The sequence below is a fragment of the Phlebotomus papatasi genome, chromosome 3, assembly GCF_024763615.1.
Source record: "Phlebotomus papatasi isolate M1 chromosome 3, Ppap_2.1, whole genome shotgun sequence".
Taxonomy (NCBI): Eukaryota; Metazoa; Arthropoda; class Insecta; order Diptera; family Psychodidae; genus Phlebotomus; species Phlebotomus papatasi.
This window is the reverse complement of record NC_077224.1, coordinates 73,910,998-73,927,347: the sequence shown is the minus strand read 5'-3', so window position 1 is coordinate 73,927,347 and position 16,350 is coordinate 73,910,998. Positions and strand designations below refer to the sequence as shown.

General features: G+C 34.7%; 1 protein-coding gene across 1 annotated transcript in view; it reads right to left on the bottom strand.

Moving 5' to 3' along the window:
- LOC129807333 (leucine-rich repeat transmembrane neuronal protein 2) overlaps positions 1-16,350 on the bottom strand; it is a 127,363-nt gene that overhangs the window by 6,684 nt on the left and 104,329 nt on the right. The window contains exons 3-8 of the mRNA XM_055856529.1: positions 15,926-16,068; positions 10,453-10,643; positions 9,682-10,389; positions 9,003-9,305; positions 5,665-5,827; positions 1,467-1,592 (exon numbers count right to left, since the gene is read on the bottom strand). Of these exons, the coding sequence (XP_055712504.1) occupies positions 1,467-1,592; positions 5,665-5,827; positions 9,003-9,305; positions 9,682-10,389; positions 10,453-10,643; positions 15,926-16,067 (1,633 nt within the window). The 5' untranslated portion in view covers position 16,068. The remainder of the gene's footprint in view (positions 1-1,466; positions 1,593-5,664; positions 5,828-9,002; positions 9,306-9,681; positions 10,390-10,452; positions 10,644-15,925; positions 16,069-16,350) is intronic.

Sequence of the window (16,350 nt, the reverse complement as noted above, 5' to 3'; positions counted from 1 at the left end):
CAAATGATATGGTAATGGTTGATCCAACCGAAAAAAATGGGCTGCAAATACCTTTAAAATAACGCACGTCTTTGACCTTCAGGTAAGTCCTTGGTGGTATCACCTTGCGAACTTAGGAAAAGCCTTGGAAAAATTTGAGAAAAACAAAGTAAGAGATTCCTTCAGGACATGAAGATAATGAGAAAAAAGTTATCAAGGGGAATATAGCAAAACCATGGTGAGCTAATTCATTTGGATACTTTTCATAAAGCAGATTCTTGTGAGTAAGAATAGAATTAGTATTCGAAATATCAGAAAGCTACAGCGTCTCTGATGTATTTTTTAAGAAGTTCATTTGTTCTAGAGAATAGCTAGACACCCTTTAACCCTTTTTATTTGTTTATTTATTTCTAAGTGGAGAAAGCACAATTTAAAATGGTCGGACGAATAATTTCTTTTTGGCTCATCGGTAATCTCTTCGTTGTTAAAGGGTTAAGAACGGGTGGATCACAAGTGACCTAAAAAGAAATTCTGTCTCCTTTGGTGATCCACGCGTGCTTAAAGGATTGAAGGATAGGTCTTTAGCTTTCTCTAAATAAAGAACAAAGTTAATTCAGCTGGATCGAAGACATAGACACCTAAAGTACCAAAAACGGTAATAACGGTTTTGCCTCCATTCTTGTTGCAAAACCTAATAGGAACCTAATTTAGGAAATGAGCAGTTTTATATTCTCACGAGACCTAGATGAAATTTAAATGATTTATCGTCTTCTAGGTTATTCTTTTGTTTATGGATGTATTTCTGAGTTAAAGATTGTAATGAATTTTAAGGTGTCAATGATTTCCTATTCATAGTTGAAAGCTAATCTATCCATATATTCCAATCATGTCTCACAATTGTCCGTTTTATAAAGTTTGGAATGGTTCTGCTGTCCAATAAGGAAATCTCAAATATATTTGCCACTTCAAGATTTTTATTGGAAAATACGAATCAGCCTTTAACAGTCAATTTAACGATTTATCGCTTAGGGCCTTGGCAGACCTGAGGATTAGCCGAGAGACGGCTTAGCGTAATTATATTAGAAATAATGGTTAAGCTACATTTCCATCAATTTCCACTAAGTCGTCTCTCAGCTTAAGTCGGAAGTGTGGTAAGGGCATTAGCGTTTCCTCTCAAAAATGATGGATACGTCGTGAAACCTAACTTTAGGCCTTGATTTTTTTTATTGAACTGTATAAGAAAAGCCAAGAACAGCCAAGAATTGAAGAAAAATATTAGTCTTTGTCTTCTTGAGCTTTTCATAGGGCGATCTTGTAACATTCGTGAAATTATCGCAGCATTCTTGACCCCAAACTTGGAGTGCTGCCTTATTGCTGAGTGATTGACCACACTGAGGGAGTCTCCTGTGGTGACCCACAGAATGAGGGACTCAGCATCTAAATGCTAATGCACTGGGTAATAATGTATATAAAATGTGGAGACCCACCTCGTTTGTCCTCATGCGTGTAGTATCTGGCCCGGTGGCGGGAGTAGCAGACGACGATGCCAACAATGAGAACCGCGACGATGATGAACACTAATCCCGCTATTAGGGCTAAAATATTGAGGCTGCCTGCAAAGAGAGAAAAAGGAAGATGGTGAGAAAAGGGCCCGTCCAGAGTCCAGATGAGATGGCCATTGCTGGGTTCCAACTTATGTATAGTCTTAATTAAGTCGTGATTAATTAATTAATTTATTCAACACCCCAGCTAATTAATGTTCTTCTATGCCCCACAAGAGCTCAAGCGCGTGTTATGTACAAATTTCACTTCCACAGCTTTTACGACTGGGAACCATATCCCTTTACCAAGGGGTTAATATCAAGGCAAGATTATCCTCAAAATCCTTGACAATTGCATTGAATACCTATCAGGAAAACTACTAGGTTCTCCTCATATAACCATTCTAGCCATTCCAAGCACAACAAAAGACTAATCAAATTTATTAAATAACATATTCTTAAAAATAGGGATCTTCTCCATTTTCTTGTGAGGCAAAAATTGAGAAGTTGAAAATTTTAAAATCCAATTTCTTCTTATGTATAAAAGACTCCGATATACTTTAATTTTTACTGATAGAACCCCACGGACAAAGCAGTATAATCAAGTAGTAGTACAATTTTGGGATATGTTTTAAAGATTATTGTAAACGCAAGTAAAGACTTGGAGTTTTTGGTCGGTTGAACTGATTTATTGCCAAAAATCGATCACCTTTTATACACAAATTTTGCTGACACTAACAATTTGAATATTGAGGGGAAATTGGAAATATTAGGAAAATTGTGGGGAAATCTTAGATATTGCCGGAATTTATACTATTTACATTCATATAAACTAGCCGTTAATTAATATCACAATATATATTTTGATCTTATGCCTTATGCTTTATTTCTTGATCTTGCAATATAAAACTTATTACTACTAAATTTTATTATACTCTTAATACATATGATATTATATAGTATTACATTCGTAGTATAATATCTTAATAATTCTAATATCTGTTCATCTACTGAACAAATATCTAGGCGAATATTTCGTTCATATACGAAAATAACGTTGAATTATTCCTCATAACGGTTTTTCAAAGTCAAAGGTTTAAAAGACACAAGAGAGCGCATTTATCAAGCGAATGGGATCATGTTTTGGCTTGTTGGAAAGGTCCTGGAATTTTCTATAAAACTGAACCGGTCCCAATCGGTTTTGAATCGGTAATGAACCAGTTAATACCCGATAAATAATTTTTATACGAAATTCAATTAAATTACTCCTGAGGTGTATTTTGGAAAATATTTTGAGTTATTTATAAATCGGTTTAAATCGGTTGTGAACCGGTAAGGAACCGAATATTTACCGATAAGTAATTTTTGTTCGAATATAATTTTTATTACTCTTTAATCTATTTTGTGGAAACTATTGAGTGATTCATGAATCGATTTAAATCGGTTCAAAACCGGTAAACGGTAAATGATGCAAAAGTACTTTTGAGGTATAGCATCTAAAGTTACGAGTTCGAGGATTTCGCAAAGCCTAGGACGCTTTGCCACCCCTTTTGCCATAAATTTGCCGTGGACCTTCATGATCTTTACCCATTTTACCCTACTATGAATGCTTGTAAAGAAAATGTCTAACAGTTTGGCTTGGTCCATTACTACTAAATTTTTAGGGCTGAGTATTCCCGAAGACGAGCCTGTGCATATTTTCGAGATAAGACTTTAAGACTTTTCTATAACGAGAAACATGATTGAAAATTCGTCGATTATATTTTTTTGATATTGCATTTTAAATTTATTTTTTGAAAAATTTTTGAAAGGTATACCGGATTTTATATAGCAATTCTATATCTCTCTTTTGAAATGGAGGTTGATACGCCAAGATAAAACTCACTGAATGTAGTTATATAAATTGTGTTTATTGGCTTGCAGTGTCTTCAAGTGACTTCGAGCGACTTCGATGTATTCTAGTGTTGCACTTACTTTTATGCATATTTTCTGTTTATTTAGCAGTAAGCGCAACACTAGGAAATTACAATCAGCATAATAATCATAAAGCATAACATATTTCATCAAATATCTTAACTAAAATAAGGAAGGGGAAGGAGTTAACAAATATGAACACAGATGTTCCGCTACAAGGTAATCCCATTAGAATAGAGGCATCTTGACAAATTTACATGTTAAATAGACTTAAGATTTTGTTTTACAGTGAAGAAAAAAAATAAAACTACTAAAGGTCAGGAGGATGACTATAATCTTATTGGGTATGCAAGTCTCAGTAATTGAGGGGAGGAGCTAAAAGTTCCACTCAGAAACTTGGCCACGCCAATTCATTAAAATTATTGTGGCTGGTTAGAACGGATTAATGGTAACTACTCACTGTTAACCTAAAGAAATTTATGTCCATATTTGACAGTTTTTCGTACACAAACCTACACAATTTGCTTCAAGATTTACATAAATTTCTCTAGTGTGTAGAGGCCATAACGGTGTTATCACACTAGAAAATTTTCTCATTGAAAAGTTGCTAATTAAAACTTCTAGAACCACTCGAAATCGCTGATTTAGCCAGGACACATTGCTAGAATTGCTCAATGTCACGATGACATGTGGGTTGTCAGATGAGTGATTTTGTTTTTGAAGCATTTCAGTCGTTTGAGTAAAAATGTGTGATTTTAGTGAAGAAGAGGAAGTTCTCATCCTGTACACTGCTTTTGTGTTGTGCAAAAGGACCCGCCAAGCGAAAAGAAGGAGGGTGTGGGCGAGAGATTGGCTTTTAACGCGACCTTCACATAGTTTCGTTGAAAATCTTTATAACAACATCGCAAGTGGAGATTTTTTTGGACACAATGATTTTCTCCGGATGACTTCGGAGGAATTTGAAGAGCTTCTTTAAATCGTATGGCCTTATCTACAAAAGAAGTCGATTTGTGACTCAATTTGTCGCAAACGGACTGAAAACCATCAGATCGGCTGCCTCTATTTTTGTATTTTTGACATTTGTAGTCCCAAATGACGGATTCTTGATGTACTGTACAGCCTCAATCAATTCCGCCACCATCTCATTTGACCACGAAATCCTAGAAGTTTATGAACGAATATAAAATGTAGATCGAACATATTTTTGTTTAGCTTTTTTCTTACTTATCCTCTTCATCGATCTTTTTCAATGCCTTTTGCCCTTTCTTCTCCATCTCGTTTACGATAAATTGGCACTACTTTTAATCACAATTTCATCACTAATAAACTGGTGGGAGAGTTGTGGTGCAGAAACTACGCGAATGACTGCAATAAAGTAGTACCAGATGCAAATGTAATGAGCACATTTTGCTCATTATTTGCTCATTAGTTATCAATCGTATTTATGCTATTTTAATCTATTTAAACCAATTTTTGTGACTCGAGTCTACTTTTTTATCACTAAATGAATCGATTTCTAAAAGTTCTTGAAGAAAATTGCACAATTGGGCATATATCAGCAACAATTGATGTGAATCACATGAAAATTTTCATGTGAAATTCTCTAGTGTGATACCACGGTAAGACCTATTTCGGTACTTTCAAATTTTATATGTACAGCGTTTCGGAAATAGGATTTGCCCTTCATCCGGTCTACAAAGTGTTTCTACTCTATTTTGACTACACTTCCTAAAAAGAATTTTGACATTTTCAAATTGAATAATAAAGGAAGATATAAAAAATATAAGATATGTGTCGTTAATAAGCTGAGCTTCTAGCTTTAATACATATTCCTCTCGTTCAGTATTAACCTTCCCGATTTAAGAGCTCGCTCCGGTTGAGGTTTTGCCTTTACCGATTCGAAGGTATATCAAAGAGAACTTACCTAAAAACCCGTTGGAAGTTTGAATATTTAAACCGACAAGTTACACAAAAGTGAGTAAGTTTATGAAACTTTAGGCCCTTTTTAGCACTTTTTGCACTTTAGGCTTCCGGTAAATTTTCGTATAGATTTGGCTTGGCTTTGGAGTGGCTTTGTCTCTTCGAAAGGTTATTATATTGAACGGAGCCATTATGTGGTAAGAAGGTGTGGCTAATGATTTAATTATTACCAATATTTCAATGCTAATAATTCAAGATATTAACCCCTTGGTGTCCCTAACCCAGAATTGTAGAAAATGCTTGTTTGTACCTTGGCTGAGGATGTTCCGAGACGTGCTTGCGGCATTTGTGTCCTCATCCTCCTCATCGTCGAGAGACATACAGAAGTCGAGTCCAGCACCATCAATGTCGGAAATTTCGGTGCCTCTGTGGCTCTCTGGCAGGAAACAACTGGGAAGTTTGCTCCACTTGAGCTGGAAAAGGAGGTGTATAAAAAATAATTTTCCCACTGTAAATAATTTCTCAATTTCACCCTCTAAAGTTCTACCCATCACAACCTTCGCCCACAACGTGCTATTTAGTGACACTGACATTCTCCAGAAGTTTCTCATTCGGCTAAATTAAATTATGACATATTCATAAACTTCTCCCTTCCGACCCAAATTAATCGTAAAAATGCAGTAAAATTCTCTTTTTTAAACTTTACGGCAAAACACAGGTGAGAACACGTCGTCAATGCTTTCAAAAAGCACGTCTGGAGTGTTTCAGTGGCACAACTGAAATATTAAGATACTAATTTCAGAGAGATAATTCATGTTACAAGTAATTAAATATTGTAACCTGAAGCGGCATTTTTTAAAATTACTTAATTATACTGCTGTTGCCATATGCCAGATACATTTTGTTTAATTCGTTTAATTCTTCGAAGATAATTAAACATTTCTCAAAAATGGTGTATATCAATGCATTTGGAATTTTTCGGTAAAAGTTTGAAATAAAACAATGGTAAGCATATTATCAAAAATTTGGAGAAAAATGTTAAAATAAAAAAAACGTTAAATTTCGTTATTATAGTTCAAATTCCTATGAAGAGAATAGCTGTCCTGAAGTGTAATTATGATATTTAAAAATTGAACTTCAACTAACTTCAGTCCACAAACGACGCTTTTGTTAATTATAATTGTAAAAAATTGCGATAGATGGCGACGAGAATTCAACGGCGTAAAAACAAAGGAGAAAGGTGTAAAAGAGTATAAGAGAATAAAGAAAAATTGAAGTATAAAATACTCTTTAATGTAGGAGGAATTGAATTTTAAATTGATCTTCAGTTAACTTCAGTTTATTGTCGACGATTCGATCAAGATTGTAAAAAATACGGTAGATGATGGATACAATCAGACGCCAGGAGAAAAAAACAAAAGAAGAGATTGCGAAAGTAAGTAAACATTAGGGGAAGTGTGCCAAATTTCGGCCAGCTTCTAATTTCGGCCACTTTGAGGGTAATTTCGGCCATGCAAATAAATTAATTAAAATTATGTATGTAATCTTTGAATACTCAATGAATTCATTTTGCTTTTAAATATTTATTCATTTTAGGATGTATTAACACAAAGACCGTATTATTATTATAAATCGTGTCGAGATATTTATTACAAGGTATCATTTTTACAATGTCATATCCCGTGTTGGAAGAATCTGCTAAGTCCATTGTAGACCGCCCAGGAGCGCCTTCCTGTAGTGTGGTGAATGCTTCTTGCATGCTCCCGGATTTGTTGGGCGAGGCGGTGCATTATATTACGTTATTGTACATGTGAAAATTGTCTAAATCAGACATTGAGATCTTTGCACCGGGCGGGACTCGAACTCACAACAGTGAATCGAGCCGGGGAATCGATCCACCCAAGAGCCAACAGTCTTGCCTATTGCGCCACTGATTCCCCACAAAGACTTAAATTTTAGGTATAATTTGAATTTAAATTGCGTTGTAAAAACTCAGAGTGGAAAGAGTCTTACAAAAAATGTGACAGATCGATTGGGTTTCTAGCAGTCTTACGATTTGTGGTGAAGTGCAGAAGGTTTTCCTTCGGTGTTTTTCATGAAAATTGATTAGTTTTCATTAAAAATTGTTTCTGTTTATGTTAATAGTGATTCAATCTTTAAATTTCGGGTAAAATTTCGCAGCTGAATCCTGTACTTCGAGTAAAAAAAGTATATAATTTGTGAGCGTCTCTCCGGTGATGTAGTGTTGCCTATTCCGGCAACATCTTTTGTTTTCCTAAATTTCTTATTAATTTTATGTTTTTTTTCAATTTGTGAGTTCTACAATGTCTATAGAAAAAAACCATCGCTTCTATGAAAATCATGATGTGGAAAAGGCATTGGAAGTGTTCAGGAAGGGCAAATTGCAACAGGAATCTGCGCGTAATTTTGAGATGCTACTCTTCAGATCTTCAGGACAAATTACACGGAAGATCTCAGGGCTTGTGGGCTTTTTGTAATTTTCTATCCGTTGCGTCACAAAAGGTGGTCAGAAAAAAGGTGGCCGGTATTTCATACAGTGGTCGGAATACTACCCAAAACAATGTTCATATTTTTATTAATTTTTTAATATTTCAGAAAGTGATTCAAAGAAAATAAAGATGATAAACCAGTTTTTAAGGTTCCACACAACCCTCCCGAAAAGAAAGTAACAAAAAATATCAATATAAATTAAAAATATTTCATTTCAAACTTAGGACTTCGGTGCTTATATGCAACTATGCCGAAATTTGGCACACTTACCCTATAATTGAATTTTTCATTACTTCTTCTTAAGGAGTGCTATTTGGAATCTTCTTTATTTCGTTCTCATTTTCTCTAAAATCATTCTTAATACATTTTAAAACGAATAAAATTTTAGACATAGTTTTGGTGGCCTATTTCGACCACCTTCATTCTCTTAGTTCCTTGCCCATTCGGTATTCTTCCAATGTCTTTTTCAGATCGTCTTTCTCGTCGAAGCGATATTTTTTGTTATTTTTTTCATTATAGAATCTATAGAGTATGCAAAAACTAAAAATTCATGGAAATTCGAGGAATAAAAACGTGGCCGGAATTGCAAGCTGGCCGAAATTTGGTACACTAAGTCTATGTATTCATTGTCAAATTTCTTTAGTTCTTCTGATTACTAGAATCTTAACTATGCATTTTCTTACAGAACCAAAAATAGAGATGTCATAAATTCATAAACTTAAAAAGTTCATTTCAGCACCCAAAGAATTGAATATATTTTATTATATACAATAAAATATAAACAATAAAGAAACTGCTGCAATAAAATAATTTGTTGACTTCACAGGAACAATAAGCCAATTTGTGGGTGCTTCTGAATATGATCTGAATAAATAAACATGTTATCTCTTCCGAAATGCTGACCATGAGCAAACAGATATAAGGATAGTACACAAGTGAAGAGCTGTTCTGTGCCACTTTTATCAACACTGAGCTCATGTTTTATTGGCAGAATTTTTTTTCAACTCTGCGGATTTTTCACGTGCCAAAGCGACTTTTATAATTTTTTTTTCATGACACTTTAAGCCTCCGGGAATGGAGGGATGGGGCTGAAAGTGATTCTTTATGGTTGAGAAAAAAATAGATGACTCAACTCACCGTGTGTGCTCTATCGATGAGAGCTCCCATGTGGCATCTGTCGCAGGTGATGGGATTGTAGGCTAGATTGACATCCTCAAGCTTCACGATGAGATTCACGATGCGCATATCGATACCTTTAATTTGATTGCGAGAGACATCGAGGCGTTCGAGTTTGGTCACAGGGAGCAACATTTCCAGGCTGATGTCATTGAGGTGATTTCCCGAAATGTTGAGCTCCCGGAGGTGGGGAAGACTCTTGAAGAGAGAGGCTGGCAGGTAACCCATGTCGGCCACAGAAAGTGTCGTCAAACTCTCCAACAACTATCATGGGGAAGGAGAAGTAGAGGTGTTGAAGAGAAATATTGTCAGGTCAAAGGTAGGACCCAAGGGGTTGAGTTTAGAGTGTTTCACAGGCCAATTAATTCAGTGAAATGTTACATTAAATATTAACTTTCTAATACAATTTGCGTCTGTACATATTGAATAACTTGAACTTCGTATGAGGACATCGGGTTAAATGCAAATATATCACATCATATTTCAAAATTTGCATGAAAAGTTATTGTATTGTCAATAGATGGCGTAGCATGGTAAAAAAAAAATAAATAAAAATTACCGTCAGAGGAACTGTCATTGAAATAGACACTAAAAAATATCTCTTTTGGTCCTTCGAGCCGTTTTAAACTTGATATCTCACCTGAAAAGCGAATTTGCTTTCTACAAGATCCAACTGCAAATGTCCACTGATATTGAGAACCTTGAGGCTGGTCAGTCGAGTGGCAATGTCAATATCCAACCCCAGTAGCTTATTGTACGACAAATCCAGGTGGGTTAAATTGTTAAGATTCTCAAAGGCCATACTGGAAATCTTGACAATTCGGTTACGTGATACATCTAGATGCTGGAGGCTCCTCTGACCCTCAAACAAATAATCCACCAAGACAGAAAGCTGGTTTCCATCCAGACGAAGAGTATTGAGTCGTTTGAGGTACGTAAATTCCTCTTTGTCGAGATACTTAAAGTGATTGTCCCCTAAATCGAGCTCAGTGAGTTGTCTGAGAAGTGAGTAGAACATGGGGTTTATCTGTTTCAATTGACACCGACGACATCGAAGAACTTTCAACTCCTGGACATCCCTGAAAACCTCTGGCTTCAGATCTACCAGAGGATTCCCGCTGAGATCAATCCACTTGAGACTGGCTAGATTAAGGAATTGCCTAGGAACTAGCTCTTCCAGAAAATTATCGGCCAAATTCAGGCTTCTCAAGTCAGTTAAGTATCTAAAAGAAGCACTAGGCACCCGGACAATCTTATTACTGGATAAATCCAATTCCAGCAGATTGTCTTGCCCCCTAAAATTGTCCTCTCGTATGCTTGTGATATTATTTCGACTCAGATCCAGTACCTACAATGCAAGAATTTTGTCATAGGATGTTCAAAGTAATTCAGAATAACGCAAAATTGATACCTTGAGATTCAATACGCCCCAAAAGGTGTGCTGACCAATTGCAGGAACAAGGGAATCAGTCACCCGGAGCACCTCAAGATACCGGAAATCCTTGAAGATCGGTCCAATGCTAATGTGATTCTTGGGGCCTCGGATGACAATCACCTGAGTATCTCTGTCGATTGACGTCACAGGAATCTCATTCATTCCACCTGATTTCGCCCATCGGAGATGATTTCGGTGAGTGTGAAAATTGATAAGGTGTGAAAATTGAGGTTTTCTCAAATCCCCATCTACCCCTTCTTTTTTTTCTTTGCTCTCTTTTGCCTTCATTTGCAAATATGCCCAGAATGTCCTTTCGATTTTGTCAACGAGGGGTGTTCAACTTGATTTTTATTGCTCCATTGAACAACGATATGGGGATAACATCTGAAGATTTGAGGTTTGATTTGATTTTCCTAATTGGATGTGTGGAGTATGCTAAAGAACCTCTCATGAAATATTCAAAGTCTTTTTTTTTAACACAGCGCTGATCTTATCATCAAACCTTTGAGGAGATGAAAGCATTTGGGTATGCCGGCGATAAGAAATAAAATTTAAATAACTGGTGCAAACTGTATCAGTTTCATTTAAAATAGTTCAGGAGTAAATGTTTGGTCAATTTTCAGAACTTTACTAATACAAGATTCTGGCTAAATATATTTTTTTAAGATGTGTACATTAGATTTTCTATAGGTTTGCTATTTTTTGTTTTAAAGGTTTCAAACTCTAACTCTATTAAATTTTAATAAATGATGTCATCATTTTTGAATTTCTTACGACAAATAAAAAAATTTGGAAATATACGCAAAACTATTTAAAAATGTTGTAATTTATAGTTATACTTTGAGTGCTTTGAATAAAATCCTTTTCCGGTTCGAAAACGTAGTGCTTATGAACCTGCACTTACGTCTTAAATAATTTTCAGATACTGTTTAAATCCCGACCAAATGAGTGATCTTCTTTTGATATTATAGAGAGGCTGTATAGAGAGGCTCTTAAGCCTAATTTACAAATAAAAGGCCTACAAATTATTATTATTATTATATTGTTTCGGTTTTGGAAAAATCTCTACCACGGATCAAAAACTGAAATAAGGCTTCAGGCATCATAATGAGCTCATCCTACAGATGAATTCTGCAACAGTAGAACGAGTAGAACTATGTCTTATGATAATTTTTTTGTCCACCGAACAAAATATTTTGAAAAATTGTTCGTAAATGTTTGTGAATTCCTATTGGAATCTTACGAAATACTCGTAAATCGTATAATCCACAAACAAATTCGTAAAAGTTTGTACTTTTCTCACAAACATTGATCGTAACATGATCACTTGACGACCGTTGTTATTTTACAAATATATGTTCGTAAATGTTCGTAAATGTTCGTAAACATACAAAAAAGGTTCGTAAAATTTTGTCATTTGTTCGTAAATGTTTGTCAGGCCAACAAAAATTTACGAACAAATGACAAAATATTACGAACCTTTTTTGTATGTTTACGAGCAAATGTTTGTAAAAGTACAAAAAAGATGCTCGTCAAATGATCATCTTACGAACAGTGTTTGTTAAAAAAGTACAAACTTTCACGAATTTGTTTGTGGGCTATACGATTCTCGAGCATTTTGTAATTCCCCCATAGGAATTCACAAACTCTTACGTACAATTTTGTGTGGTAGGATAACCAGGTCAGGGGCAGGATAACCTTAAAGGTCAGTAAGCATCGAATGGCCAATACAAGGAGCTCTATAAATCTTTCAGTAACTGATATTAATCAGATATAGGGTCGAAGGAGCACTTCTTCGACAGAGAACCCCTATTGACACTTTTGTCCAAATGTTGAAATTTATTTAATGCATCCAATAAAATCTGAGTAGTATAACATTTTTTTCATTAATCTGCCTTTTTCGATAAGAATAAGTGTTCGAATTTCGTATTTTAAATGGCACAGAGTATGGTGTCAATAAGTCCTAACACGAGTTCTAAAAGTATCAATAGGTGTTCCTTTCACCCTACGATTAGTTCTTCAGAATTTACCACATAAAAATTTTTAAATTTGTTATATGTCTTCGTCATACTGTTACAGAATTCCCCTACTGGATTGTTCAACATTTAAAATTGACTTTAAAATTTAGAAAAATTAAAGATTTTTTGAATTTATAAAAAGCTTAAAAAAGACCACAGACGTAACACATTCATACGTGAATTTATTAAACCATTCTCCACTGTACTACGCATCGGTGAGTCCCAATAAATCTCCCTAGTGGTTCTTGCCTTAAATAAAATATCCTTCATGTCTGGTATAATGTCTCAATTGTTTCTCAGCAAAAATAGAAAGTTTAAAATACCTTCGAATACTGTATCTGACGCAGTTGTATATTCTCTTCAGTTTCTTCCGGTGTTCGTCAGAGGATTGCCTTCTTCTCAAATCAAAGACTAAAAGTTTTTTCTCCAAAGCTTTCAACCCTCGGTATGGGTCTTCCTCAGTGGGTCAATTATAGTCTTTCTATTGATTTGGAAACGTTTTTCGTCCTCTTAACACTACACATAGCCACAAAACTTACTTTTCTTGGGAAAATTTACTATTATTTTTTCTTAATATAATTTTATTTTTTGTTTGCTGCTAAAAGAAAAGTAAGTTTTGTGGCTATGTGTAGTGTTAAGAGGACGAAAAACGTTTCCAAATCAATAGAAAGACTATAATTGACCCACTGAGGAAGACCCATACCGAGGGTTGAAAGCTTTGGAGAAAAAACTTTTAGTCTTTGATTTGAGAAGAAGGCAATCCTCTGACGAACACCGGAAGAAACTGAAGAGAGTTTAAAATACCTGCCAATTTAATTTTTTCATGACGCAGATAATATTATTGGAAAAGCTGAGTAAAGGCATAAAAGATTTTTAAAATAAAATGTTTATGTATTATAAAATCTCAAGGAAGTGCTCTACAAGTAATTTCCATAATAGGCGCATCACAAAATGAGTTTGATCTACACTGAGAGAAATCCGAAAAAGTTAAAATAGCATTCCAGAAATGTTAAGTTTACTCTGCATTATTGATCCGAAATCGGTGTAAATATTAAGCTTTTTAGGTGTATTATGGGTTAAAGTTACCCTTTTTCATGTTAATTTTACACTTAAAAATGTGTAAAATTAACATTAAAAAATGTTGATATATTTTCAAAGCTAAAAAGTGTTAAAATTACGAGGAAAAAAATTAATCGCACCCTCTTTTTTTCTCAGTGTATCAACTAAACCATAAATGGAACCTTATTTGCACATGATATGTTCGAAGAATCTAAATCTAAAAAATCCCCCTATTAGCATTAGATGGACTACAGTATTGACAGTTTTTACCCTTATCCAATTTTTTTTTGGTTCACACATTAATTTCTTAATTTTATTTAATTTTAAATATAAGTATTGTAAAGAATTTGTCTTATTCAACTTAATTATCATTAAAGTTCCGCTTATAGAAAAAATTCGAAGATAGATTTCGAAAGCCAAACAGACTTTTTTACTTCTTGTTTTGTCCGCATGGTGACTGAAGTATACCTTGATTTTCAAAATGCCTCGAACGTCAATGATATCACATTTTTTGCGAAAAAAAACTAAATAACGAGGCTATTAATATTCCGATCTTACTGGAATTTATCTCTCCATCCCTAAGTACTTCTTTTATTAGTTTCTTGGTGAGATATTTAATACAGTAGAGTCTCCTAAATTCGAACGCTCGGGGGGTATTTTTGACATTTCTCACCTCCTAAATTCGAACGATTTTTTCGAAAACTAACGAAATTTGTGTGAGATTAAATTGTACTTTGAATCAAATTCCCGTACTTTCTCGCAAGTCTTAGTGGTAACATACTTTCTTTTCATTTTACACGACCATAATATATGTAAACATTCAGGAAGAAGCACATAAATATGATTTTCATTCACCAAGAATACGAACTTTCTAACATAACCTCACAATTGACATTTTGAATCCAAACGGCGTTCGAATTTGAGAGATTCAGATTTGAGAGACTCTACTGTAAATATTTATAAAGAAAATTCGAAATTCTGTTATTAATTTTCCGAATATAAACGACATTTTGTACACATAGGCGTCTTCTATACGGGGGGATTTCGAAATGCACCCCACTGTGCTATGCACCGATGAGTCTCGGGAAATTTCCCCTAGTGGTTCATTCCTGAGATAAATTTCCTCCACCCTCTGTTATAAATTCTCCAAGTGTGCTCTAACTAAAATAGATAGTCTGGAAGACTTTCTATTTTATTTCAAAACGTTCCGAGCGTCAATCATACAGTGTTTTAGAATCAAAGAATTTGTTAAAGATAGGTAAAGTTATTATTTATGCCTGGTAAAGTATTCGTCACCAAGGAAGAGGAGATGGGGCACACTTTCTCTATATCAAAACCGTCCTACCGCAGGATTTCATGCTAATATTGTTGCTAAATTTAAAAAAAAATATCGTACGTTTTTATTTTCCTATAAAGCAACTTTAACAATTCGACCATTAATAAGGATTAAACGATACATTCAGAAGAGTGTTCGATATCGTGTCCCAATTTCACCTGCTTTTGGACTCTTGATAACTTTGAAAATAGTTCACGAGAAAAACATCTCTTGAAATACAAAAAAAAATAAATTAAAATCGCTTGAAATGTCAAAATATTCGGACATAAACGAATTGAGCTTTCGAAAAGGGAGATTTTAAGCGCCAAAAGATAGGCAAAAATGCACCGGTCTAAAGCTCAGTGGGTGATTTTTGTGTCAAAATGGTGGTTTCGAAATAAAATCGCCCCGTTTAGATGCTCCCATAGAAAGCTATTTACATTTTATATGAATTATTTTTTAAGAATAAAACACAGAATGTGAACATGCCAAATACTTTTTTAGTTGAAGTAAGGCGCAAACGTTTAAGAAAGAGAAAGAAAATTTTCAACAAACCACGACTGAAAGTTTTCCCCATATTCAATAAAACTTCAAACAATAGAACATTTGAGCAGCTGGAGCTTTGAAATACAAGAATTGCTTAACATGATTATTATTATGATGAATATAATTATGTTAAATTTGAAATAGTTTTGTGTATAAATTCTTCCTCGAATTCTACTAAAATATCAAAATTTATCAATCTAGAAATTCACATTACAGCATGTAGGAGAAAAGTTGCAAAATGTTAGCACTATTTAGCACCATAATTTTCTTTTGTTGGAAACTCGAGATCCCTGAATTTCAACACTTAGATAATTCCGTTTCTGCTCTGTGAATTTTCATTTCCGCCAAAATGCACATTCGTGCTCTCAAAAAGCCACAAAAGTGAATAGCTGCTGGAAATTCAAGAATGACACAGTAGATGGAAAAATGAAAACGCACGTAATTCAGAGTTGAACACCCCTGGGATTTATTGGTGAGGGACGTATGGGATGGTAAAAAGGTCTCAACTCACCTCCAATGCAAACGGTCTGATGGCGCCCTTTGAAATCGGAACTGCAGGCACATTCTGTAGGGCATTTTCGGTATCCAGCTCCAGCCACGACAGTCAGGAGTGTCAGCAAAACTCCGACGACAAGTAATTGGGTTAATGGCATTCTGAAATCACAGAAGAGAATTGGGAATCGTCAATTAATGCATTTTCTGTTGAAATCGCGATTGGAAAGGTAGGACTTTTCTGGGTGGTTATGGCATCCTTTTTGCTCTTGGAAAGCTCATCTGAGATATTGGATGAGAACTTTAACGCTATCATTATTCAGCTTATCAAATGCACCATAAAAACAAGGGGGAAATATCTGAGAAAGATGATGTATATAAATATTTCGAAAGAAAAGTTTAAGTCCAACCCAATAAAATAAATTGATCATGCTCAGTACAATA